The 12059-nt window shown below is 45.9% G+C and overlaps 1 protein-coding gene across 14 annotated transcripts in view; it reads right to left on the bottom strand.

Moving 5' to 3' along the window:
• The window catches only part of mbnl1 (muscleblind-like splicing regulator 1), a 32095-nt gene that overhangs the window by 5328 nt on the left and 14708 nt on the right, over positions 1-12059 (bottom strand). For 7 of the 14 annotated variants that reach the window (XM_011616416.2, XM_003975570.3, XM_003975568.3 and 4 more), the window contains exons 3-8: positions 4472-4642; positions 4127-4351; positions 3236-3475; positions 2323-2376; positions 880-1033; positions 215-250 (exon numbers count right to left, since the gene is read on the bottom strand). In XM_011616416.2, coding sequence (XP_011614718.1) covers positions 215-250; positions 880-1033; positions 2323-2376; positions 3236-3475; positions 4127-4351; positions 4472-4642 — 880 coding nt within the window. The remainder of the gene's footprint in view (positions 1-214; positions 251-879; positions 1034-2322; positions 2377-3235; positions 3476-4126; positions 4352-4471; positions 4643-12059) is intronic. The other 7 variants (XM_003975567.3, XM_003975565.3, XM_029831320.1 and 4 more) reach the window with 3 other exon arrangements.

Below are 12059 nucleotides of genomic sequence, written 5' to 3'. Positions count from 1 at the left end.
CATACTAAACATTGGAAAACTAATATTTTAAAATTCCTGGTGTAGATTCTCGCTTAAATTTAAAATAACCCAAAAGTATTAACCATAACAGTGACTCCCATGTTATCAAAATATCATTTACAATAAAACTATGACAGGTTTATATGGACATAATGCATTTTGGTGACATGAGAGTCACGTGTGTGATAACTAGAGAAGGAAAGCTGGAACCTACCAACACTGGCTGCAGGTGTCATGCACAATATTGAGCCTGCCCATCATGCAGTGCAACAGGAAGTGGATTGGATAGGGAGGAGAAAATCAAAACAGCCCATCACAAGGTTCGTTAGAGTGAGGGGGAGAGATAAGGTGGGGGGAAAACATGGTTAATATCTCTTGGACACATTCTACAGAGATTGGAAAAGTCGAAGTGGTGACCTCATCGCGCGCGGAAATATGTTAATCATACAAAACTATATACGTTACAATGTAAACAATAGAGCTACGGTTCATATCGTTATTGCCATTTTGCTTAGCCAGAAGTGATGAAGACAGCTGAGAGATGGACAGAAGCCAGCCTATCGTGATACATGGATCCAACCCTGTTAATGCCAGCCCGAGTCAGAGCCCCAGAAATGCTGCCAGAGTGAGAGCTCACACTCATCAAAAAGCAAGAAAACAGCCTGTCGGATCATTCACGAATGCCCCAATTTGGAGTAGTTTAAGGCAATAAATAGGCAGAATTTCCTTCCAAAACATCTACAGGCCATGCAATGCCAAACAGAGCAGCTATTAATTGCACTTTTGACACTCTGTGTCACTTTGTCATTTTTCCTTTCCCCCCCACCCCCAACCAGGCTATTCCACGCATCCTCGGGGTGGTCGCATTGTCAGCCATACCTGATGGGAGGAACGCAGCCTGCTGTTGAAACTGCATGTTGGCCAGGGCCTGTTGGTACTGAAGCATGCCGGTGTTAAACACGGCAGCGGCCCCGTTAGCTTTCTCCAAGGCTGCCCGCTTGGGCAGGGGAGCCATGACGCTGGGGGCGAGGCCCTGCCCAGCCAGAAGAAGGGGGAGGGGGGCATCAGTGCCAGGAAAAAAAAGCACAAAAGTGGGCAGAAAAAGAGGTGTGTGGAGGAAAGAGAGAGGATGTGTTGGACAGAAGCAAAAAGAAAACAAAAAAGGGTAAATTCGTTAGAGAACATCGTATGAACAGCAAGACAACATCCTTGTGTGTACAAAAATAACAACAACAACAACAACAACAGTCTCATCATATCATCATTAGCAAGCAAGCAGCAGTCTGACACAAGTACTACACAAGCAGAGCATGGTGCTTTACTGGAGCTACTGGCTAACAAGCATTCATGTATTGACTTCTTTATCAGGTAGCTTCATGTGTTTTAACTCTGTAGCGCTAGGACTGACTCGATGCAACATGAGCAAGCATTATCTATTAAGGCTGCTAACAAGAGGTGGAACAGGTAGGAAATACACAGAAAGGGAGGCTGCACTGCTAGCTCCATGATAAACTGTGTAAGCCATGTTTAAGTGATGGTTCACCCTGAGATAAATCTCCAGGGTGGTCTCAGACTCAGGAGGCACAAGAATCCGCTGTCCTTAGCTACACGACGAAAACTTCTGTGGGATTTGCATCTTGGTTCGAGTCCACCCTCGAGGTTTTGAGCACTAGTTTGGATGACGGAGTGAACCATCATTTGAACAGTAATCATCTGTTATGGTGGGTTTACACCCGTGTGGTATTAAAGGCTGTTCCTTTTAGCCCCACCCTTATCAATCTGACATGCACTGGCACAGAGACATGCACACATGTTTAGGACTAGAATGCTTAACAACACTGGACACACAGTTGGACATGAGACTGAAGCCATGCTACTGTTATAGAAGCATTAATACCCTAATCCTCACTGACCTTTGTTAAATTAGTAATAGGTGATGAAACGAAGTGGCTCTTTATTAATTCTGCATATAATTTGGCTCTTTATTAATTCTGCATATAATTTTGTGCGGAGGTTATCATACAAACAGGAAAGGGATCAAACAGGAAATTGGATTTGCCGAAATTGGAATTACAATAAAGTGTATCTAGATCTTGAACGCCCCCTGGTGGCTGATTACACTTCCTCTTGCCATTATTTTAGGCGATGCCGAGAGCCACACTCGTTTTATCACAGACAGTAACGACAAATCAAACAGGAGGAAAAACAGACATTGCACCGAGACAACAACAACAACAACAAAAATAGCTTAGGTATATTTGGTTAAAACATTGCTCTACAACAAAGCCACATGCCAAGCTAAAAGGTGAAAGGTCATAGTACCAGGTCAAAGGTTGCGTCGAGGGGTCGCTTCAGTGATTTGACAGCCGACTGAGTCTTAATTAGCAGGCAGCGAGCACATGATGGCAATGGGCCAATGGGGTTCAAGCGCATTAACATAAACCAGCAAGCAGAGGTGCATCATGGGGGCAGCAGTGCAGTTTGGGTATAGGTGAGAAAAAACAAAAACAAATAAAAAAACAAATCATTGGAATGCAATATATACAAGGGGGTAACAGGACTACGGCATGCACAGTGTGAACGCTAGCTCTACTGCTACACAGTTAAACGGCCGTCCATAATAGAGGACTAGCTACCAGTCTACATTAGTTACAGTCACACAAGATGAATGATTACGGGGATGAGATCGAGTCATTACTACTTTAACAGTGTGAGAACAGGGTTCACGGGCTTCTGTTTCACTGTGCACATCATAGTCAGCGTAACATTACAACCATCGGCCCCACAGCCCCTCGCTACGTCCACAGGAGCATTAAGAGAAGGCTTGGATCGAGAGATAAGGGAGGTTGTACAATTATTCACAGGTGCTGTTACGGTCAGACAGGACCGGGGGCACAATGGATCCTGTCTTTTGTTAATCGGGTCAACAGAAGAGAGAAGTGATGGACAGGAGGAAGAGAAACGTCAGGTAACATTATCAGAGCTGAGCTGACTGTTCAGTAACGTTTTGGTTCTGATTGTAGCAAACAAACAAACAAACAAGCAACCAAAAACACCAGTCGAGCCTTCTTCCTGTAACCCAGGTCCGAGCAGATTTAAGACTCGACCCAAATGGTAGACCTTTAAAATCTCACCCAGCAAAAGCAGAAGTGAAAACACACATGACAATGTAACATCCTACAGCATGAAAAGCTTCCTCAAAAGGTGGGGAGGAACATGGCAGGAGTATGCTCACCATGGCCGCGGCGGCTGTGGCCTGGTTCACCTGGTGCTGAGTAGCCTTGATCTTAGCCTGCAGGTGGGCCGGCGGGTGGAAGTACTTGCACTTTTCCCGGGAGCAGCGGCCCTTGATGTAGTCCATGCACACGGTGACGGTGTTGTCGTTGGTGTCGATCATGGTGCTGTCTGCGGGGTGGGCGAAGCGGCACTCGTTCTCAGCCCGTGTGCAGCTGCCCCTCTGATACTCCCGACACACCTGGAATTGTCGCATTTGAAAACAGAGCCTCAATCTCTTCTGCCGATGAGCAGTCGAAAGATATGCAACACGACGCCTGCGGAAACGATTACACGCCCGGGAGAGTCAGCGTGTGATCACCAGAGGGCAGCACCCCTCTTTTAATACACGCGCATCATGTAACAGTGACGTCAGCTGAGCTGGGACGCTCAAAAATAGCGTGTGGGCTCCATAAAAACCAGAGGATATAAGCGGGGCTTCACTACAGCGCCTGGTTGATGTTGTGACATCATGAGAGGTTTTCTTCTAAGCTGTTCTTTGATCCAACGTCCTCTGTTTCTAGCATTAACCCGCTACAGCGAGAGCCTGTTGATCAGTGCAACCTCAGAAACTTAGGTTGGTAAGAAACTTAGCTTTATTTCCTGCCTTGTGTCTTCATTTTATCCCCTGCCGTTATTATATGGCACATATTTAGCTTGGCAAAAAAATTTACCCCAACTCATCTGAAGTGTTGTTCATATCCTTGTTAAAGCTCTTATTAAAACACTTGTTTACGGCTTCATTATCATCCTGGGTGGCGCAACGAGGCTGACACACATCACAACATCGGGTTTTTTCGCCGCCTTTCTGGAGCTCATCTGAGCGACGTAGCTTCAACAGGGAGTCTGTTACCTCGAGTCGATCCGTTCTCAGCAGTTTCTGGGCCGCGGCGGCGGCGGCAGCGTTGGGGACTTGGCCGACTGTGGGGCTGGAGGCCATGAGGACCGGGGTGCTGGGCATGATCTCTGGAGGCATGAGGCCTGGTGACACAGGGCTCAGGTAGGGATTAAAGGCTGCGGCTGCAGCTGCTGCTGCGCTGGCGTTGGTGGCCAGGCCTGGCGTCATAGAGAACATGGGCTGCTCCAGAGCATAAAGGAAGATAACGATGAGAGGAATGATAAACGTGGAAATGACACGCTGGAAATAGTGTGAAAAAAGCCCCAAAACAGCCATGTGTGGCCGCGTGTTTCCTCTCACCATGGGTGATAGCTGCGTCCCAGGAATCATGGCGTTGGCAAGCTGCATCTGCTGGGCCAGCATAACCATGTTCTTCTGCTGGATCAGGTTGTTTCTGCCATTGATCTCGAGCTGAGTCTTTAGGTGAGGAGGAGGGTGCAGGTACTTGCAGTTCTCCCTGGAACAGCGGCCCTGGAAGAGATGCACACAAAGTGGAAGAATGCATTTACCTGCGTTGCAGCTGCAGTGGTATTGGAATATCATGCATAAGACACTTCAGACCAAAATATCACATTTATCTGGATGTGAATCCCAATTCTATCCTACAGTGAGTGTTGCCATCTTAAACCAGTAGTGATAAACACATTTAAAAAGAATGAATGACATGAGCCCATATAAACAATTTTTTTTCTGTTGATAAATCGTTGTAGGACAAGTGTAGACATGTCTTAAAAAGAGCTTTTACCACCACGACCGGAGGGAAGCTTCCTTGTTTATTTGAGCTAACTCAGTGTCACTGACACTCATTTAAATGAACTCTGAGATCATCCTGCCACCACTAATTATTAACTTGCTATTTCTGTCAGTCCCAGTAGGGGCGTGTATTTGCATGTGTTAGCCTCAAAAAGTCATAAAGTCTAGCTAGCCTCCATGTCTGTCCAGCGCTATAAATACCGTCCACTCATGAGCGACATATATTAAACCAGCGGCTGTAATATCGGAGCCATTATCTAAGACAGAGAACCCTTTTCTACTGCTGTCCAAGGATACGTTTAGGGCCAGCACACGGATACAGTGCACATGTTCTTATGAGAGAAGAATGCATACATGCTAACATACAAACGCTGGGGTCATGTTCATGCAACAGGTGGCCGATTCAGACTTATGACCGGCCAGAGTTCAAGAAAGACCTGTATTTACTTTCAGCGCTGTGGCACAGCTGAGCTGGCTGTGACAGCTCACGCTTTCCCTTGTTGACAGACTTGCCCCCCTGCTGGGATTCTTCTTCTTAGCCCACCATAATTTCACCCCCCCCCCCCCCCCCCCCTCCTTCCTCTTCCACGTCTCCTTCACTTACAGCGACACCGGAGCAGCAGACAGGTGCAGCGGAGAGGGCGCGTGTTTGTTTGTGCGCCGCTCTGAGGTCGCAATCTCGAGTTCTCTGTGGAAATCCTTTTAAAATAATTTCAGATAATGTTGCACGGGGCTGATGAATAAAGAGTGTGCCGTGGCCCCGTCATTTTTCAGTGGGAGGGGTGGGGAACATGGATGAACGGCCGTTCCCCCTCTGTGACCTGGATAAACCGCTTGGCCTGGGTCTGGCTGATGGGAAATATGATGTAACCTTCATGTGGTCTTTTCAAATCCAAGTGAATTTTGACAATAGAACCAATCCCTACATTTAGAGGAAAAATGTAATAATTGTGATTAATGTCCCGGCTGATGGGAAGTGTGTAAATTAGCCAGAAAGAGAGATACACTAACAAGCAGTACAGCAAGGATGAGGGTGTATGGAGCTCTGCGGCTGCGCTGCTTGTCTAAAGTCAGTGTGTGTGCGCAGGGGGGGCCGTAAAGACATGTCGGGTCATGTTGCGTTCACCTTGCACGACCCTGTGCGTCAAACCTCTGCACTGACAGCCGCAGTCATGCATGCGCAGGTGAGCTGGAGCGTGAGTTGCACAAGAATGAGCAGGTTGTTGCGGCGGCTTAAAATGGGATTTTGCCCCAATTTACTGCCCCATTTATTAGTTTCAACCATAACTGGGGTGATACTGGAGCGCACTCTCTACTGGCTAACCAAATGTGCTGTTAATTATGCTGTCATCATACATTTTGTACAATCGACGTGAGAAAAAATGGTAACTCGGCGACAGCTACGTTTGCCGCGCGAGGAAAATGCCGTGGAACCCGGCGGCCATTTTGAAAATGAGACCTCGAGCCGTTCGGGTCGCGGCGGCTGTGTGATGAGAGCTGGGCTGTGTCAGGGAAATATTAGAACTTGCAGAAGTGATTAGCAATCGTGTCATACAGGAAGGAGAGAGAGAGTGAAATGGAGACGGAGGAGGAGGAGAGCGACTGTGTCCTCTCCTGTGGCTTCGAGTATGACATCAGCGGCCTTGAGGGAGCGCTAAATAAAGTGTCCAGAGCGAGAGAGAGGCCAGACAGTCTCGCTCTTGAAGACAAGGTAATCTTTTAAAAAGGCTGTCTGGAACAGCAAATCAAGGATTACAGATAAAGCTTGAGTATTCCAGCAGCTGATACCCAAAATCCGCCCTCTCCATCCTACAGCTAGTTACCCTCTCCGTCGTTTTAGGGAAGCAGAATTGTGACCAGATCAGGAATAGAACCATTTTCATTATATATCAGCAATTCTTTTCTAAATTACAGCGTTTTGCTGCTGTGAGCTGTGTTTTTCGCGACATCCTGCCGCTGCTGCCGTGGAAACGGAACTTCCCCTCGCCTTCTCAGAAGTCCGGCCCGCGTTGCGCTTTGGAATATTAACGGAGACCTGAGTTTCTCCGGGTGAGATCAGTCTTGCCACTCTCAGCGCCAGGCAGGGAACAATAATCCCACTGGCTACTGTAGTCTGATTGATGACAGGCTGTAATAACACGCCCCACCCCAATGGTCCCGGCTCGCCTGCCGACACACACCCTGTGTGGGGTTTAAGCAAACAATGAACCGGTGTGCGCACAATCCTGGGTGGGGCAGCACCCCATTCTTTTACAGAGGTGAAGATGTTTTTCTTTATTTGGCACAATCCAATACATACAATTGGCTTCAACCTTGAAATCCTTTACGTTGAGTCAGGCTGATTTCTCTTCTTAGTTTTCAAGATTCTTTCGGATTTACCGCTCTGTTGCTTTAACTCCCCGATGCTCCAGCACCGGACTTTATTTTTAGTGGATTCTTGTCTGTTCTCTGCCCCGATTTCGAGCAACTTCTGTCTGAACAGACGTGCGGATGAAAGGCCTTTCTTCTGGCACACGCTGTGAATGGAGCTTTTGTTTGCCTGGACAGCAGCGGAGACTCCAAAGGAGCCCAGCGGTTTTACTGAGCACTCTAACGCAACAACAAATACGAAACACATCTATCCGTTTGATATTCTCCTGGGTTGTAGATCACCTTCTGTGGCTGCTGGAGCAAGCAGGAATTTCCTGATATTCCTTTGAGCCACATTTGAAAATGAGGAATGTCAGTGAAACTGAGAGTTGAAGGACTTGTGGCTTTCATTTCCTTATCAGTGCATAAATATAAACACACACACATTATTATGCGGCTCTATCTGCTGTGGACGCATGTACACAGAGTTCATCATTGTGATGCAGAGCTTGGCGCTCAGGGAGCTGATGTCAGATACGGAGGAGGGCGGGAGGAAGGAAAGGAGGGAGGGAGGGAGTGTTAATCTATGATAACAGTCGCAATTTGCCCCCGGCGTTGCATTATTACCCGTGCTAACAACGAGCAATAGAAAAGGATTATGGGCTATAAGGAGAGTTACAGCACAGAGCTCGCGCAGGATTATAATGATGGTCTGTGACACGGCTGATTTTCAGAGTGTCTGGATTAATTGAAGGAATTGATCGGTGCATTTATACAAGTTCTGTTGCAAAAACACACACACACACACACACACACACACACACACACACACACACACACGGCAGTAAGTTATTCACACTTCAGAGGGTGCTGGTTCTCAGAAATGCCTCAGGTCAGATGTCACGTACACGGAAGCCCAGAGTCCAAACTTAGACCCCCCTGTTTTTTTCACGGGCTCTCCCGCTCTATCTCTCTCACACACTAACACGCGTTCTTTCATGAGATTCCTTTTCTCCCCTTATGGGCTGACGGGGTTGGTTCCATATTTCAGGGCCATCGCACGGGTATTGATCTGAGTAAGGTGTTCAACATTTTCCCAAGGATCAGACCTAATTACACCTTTAGGAACACTGAGAACAGAAAATATAGACATAAAAGGAATAATAATGGCTGTTATGAGAGAGACTGCGCCCAGACCAGCTGTGTATCTATCTGATCCAGCTCTTCAGACTGTTCTTGTAACATTGAGCAGAATTCATGCTCACGATTTCATGATTTTCATTCCAGAACCAAACGCATTGTTTAAGATTTGACCCCTAGCGCCCAGGTTTGACCTCTTGAGTGTCAGCGTGACGCCTTCCTCTCATCATTCTATAACCCCACCTGACTGACGACATCACTGGCAACGTTCCCCTCGATCTGAGTGGCACGCACCCAGACAGGGTCTTTAACAATGACAAACTAATCACCACCGCAGCTGATGAACCATTTGTGTTGCACTGACAGTTTAATCGTGTATCTATTATGCTAATTTTGTATCACAGGCTGTAATCCTCTCCACGGCTCTAATCCCACTGTCAGATGGCCTAATCCTATTGCAGTGTGCAGTTATTTCCCTCCAAGTTGGCTGGCGGGTTGGTTTCACCACCTTCCACCCTCTCTCAGTTCCAGAAAAGTTGCATTGAAATATTTTTGCATGCAGACGGACAGATTGGATCCATCTTTATAATAACAACAACAAAAAGAAACTTTTTTTAACCGAGCAATATGACAAATAAATCCAAAGAAATGGTGATGATGGTGATCCGGGCGAGAAAAAACTGCTGTTACTGCCGAAGGTTTATGGAAATCGTATTTTATGGAAATCCTGTCAGGGTGTGAAAATATATGACAAGAGGATAAACAGACACCGCGGCTGCCTGGACTCTGATCAGAACTAATCAGGGATTCATCTTAGGTCACAAAACAGGAACTCAGAATAGATCCAGATGAGCCAAAATGGCGGCGCTGTTACTGAGGCAGAGGGACAAAATCACTTGGAATCAAACTTTAGCTAATGAGGAACAAGTCAGTGGTTTTAGGATGTCATTCCTCCCCTTTTGAGATTGAGGCTGTAGCCAAAGGTGACGGATGATCCCGGTTCAGCTGTTAGAGGGAGGGGCAGCGTGAGAAGGTGCTGAGAGAGTTGATCCTAAAAGTGAAGAGAGCTGCTCCCTCAACTGTGTGCCGAGAGGGTAATTACAGAGCGGTGCGTGCGACTGCGGCTCAAACGCACAAAAGTGCTGACAAAGGTAAACATGGGGACGGGGAAAAATTAGAAGCACGATAACATATTTATTAGAATTTCACTGCACATTCCTCCTACTTTGCTTGCAAGGGCGATAATGCATCCATATTGATTATTCGGTTACTCTTGGGGGCGTCAACCTGTTCTGGATATTGGCTGCCTCAAAGAATGACATAATCAAAGAAACGGGGTGTTTTTATCACTCCTTGTCCGGGATTCAGTGCCGAACCCTAATAAGGCTTCAATAAATCATTCTGAAAACACAAATAATGGATTTTTACAGTGTTTGAACGGCCAGTTTGCTGCAGCCCCATTTTATGTTGCATTCTCTGAGTATATCTAATCTTTTTATCTCTAAGATCTAGATATCTATCTACATTTGCATTCTGCATTCTGCATTTTATTTTTATATTTAATTTCTTAAAAAGCTTTTGTTATTCTTGGCCAAAATAGTCAATAACTTACACATCATTCGGTGCATTCGAAGAAAATTGAGCTGAATAAAATATCACATCCCCAGCTGAATTTATTTGCACTGTGCAGTTTAATGTTCTCATGATTTCATTTGAATTTGAACTTTCAGTTTCGTTGTTTGTCTTTCATAGATGGTTCCTGCACTCTCGCTTCTGCACCTGTTGCCAAAGAGAATTTACCTTTTTTTTTTTTTCCCAAAAAAAAAATTGGGGCTAATAGGACGAATCGTAAAAAAAAACAAAAAAAACCCACCATGTTCTAAATGAATATCTTTATGTTTTCATAATGTTGCATTTAGGAGTTCAAATCTGTCCATATCTGCAGGCTCAATCTTACCAGACTCAAGATGTTCCTGGTGTGTTTGTGACACATTTATTTATTCCCTGTTTTGAGGAAACCCAAAAGAATCCAAAAGAAGAAAAACAGTTACCATTTCTAGCGATAAATATGGATCCTAATGCTTGAAAACCATAGCTGGTTCAATGTGTCTTTCTTTTTAATCTGCAACAGCTAATGTTTAATTTATAGCACCAAGGGAAGTGAACTGAGAATAAATTCTCGCCATATTTATCCAATATAATATCTGCTGCACAGAGCCAACCTGAAACTCACCATCAATGCAAATCAAAGATCAGTTTTACTCTGAGATTGTGGCGGCCATGTTTGAATATGCTAATACCAAAGCAAACAAGCCGTCTGCATCTGTACGTTAGCGTCAGAGAAAGAGTCAGCCGCTGGAGTCGTCATTGTATCGGCGGTGTTACGAGGAGCCTCGGTGTCACTGAGAGACAGAGACGGCTGACACCGAGAAGAAAAGACAGGCTGTTGTTGCCGAACCTTCCGACACGTAAGCGACGCGCGCAACACGGAATCAGCTGAGCCAAGAATGCGCCTGAAGAAATGATCAGTATCAGGATGTGATGCTAATTTTGAATTTTCCTTCAAGGCTGAATCCTACAGACGAGCAGACATCCCATTAAAACCTGAATTAGGACGCAGACAGCCCGCGATGACAGACGCAGAGGTAGACTTCTGTCCTGAATGTGGGCGCTGACTGGTCTGCATGATAAAAGATAAAACTTTCATCCCCGAATTGCGCTCGGACACCACACAGGTGTTCCATTTTCCCTCCTTCAGCAGGGATTCCAAGTTTTGGAGAAGTAAGCCTTGTGAGGGCTCACATGCCATCTGCAACTGTTATGCAGACAAACAGCACAGAGGGAGGAAGACTGATCTGCAAATGTTGAATAACGCGTTCCAGTCGTCCTTTCCCGGCCTATGTGCGCAGCCTTTCCCGACGCGTGCCACCATTAGATGCGGTAATGGCCCAGGAATGTAATAAACAAGCTCAGACCGAAAGACCATTCGCTCGGAAATGAAATACATATTTTACACTCTCATCTTCACTGATACAGAGAAAGGAATCTCAAAACGGCCCGGCTCACAACAGTGTGGAGCATCAGTGACCGGAATGTTATTCTCCGTCAACACTTTGATAAGTGCGGCCTAGGTTCCTTTTTTTTTTTTTTTTTTTGAAAGGAGAATGTTTCACAGCCAAAAACAATTCAAATAAATACTCAGGCCTGAGGTGTTTGCATCTGAAAAAAGGGTTTCTAAACATAAAACAACACCCCTTAAAAAAAAACATAATCACTTTTGACTAGCAACATGGCTAATATTTACCAATTACCTCATGTCTGCTTGGCTAACCCCCTCTCAGCACTGGCGTGCGTGCTCGTGTCTTTGACCTCGCTGTTCTGTCTAACTAACGCTCATAAACCCAGGGTCAAAATAGGCTGAGAAAAAATTCAGAGGAGAAAAAGGCCAGATTGAGATAAATAGGAGGCATGTTCCCGGCCTCTGCAATGCAGGAATGCAGTCTTGGCTCAGAGCAGAGACGCAGACACCCATCGCAACTGCAGTATTAAAACCGTTACAATATTCACACACACACACACACACACACACACACACACACACACACACACACACACACACACACACAGGAGCACTCTTTGGTTCTTT

The sequence above is a fragment of the Takifugu rubripes genome, chromosome 22, assembly GCF_901000725.2.
Source record: "Takifugu rubripes chromosome 22, fTakRub1.2, whole genome shotgun sequence".
Taxonomy (NCBI): domain Eukaryota; kingdom Metazoa; phylum Chordata; class Actinopteri; order Tetraodontiformes; family Tetraodontidae; genus Takifugu; species Takifugu rubripes.
The sequence above is the reverse complement of the archived record's forward strand: the minus strand, read 5'-3'. Positions and strand labels throughout refer to the sequence as shown.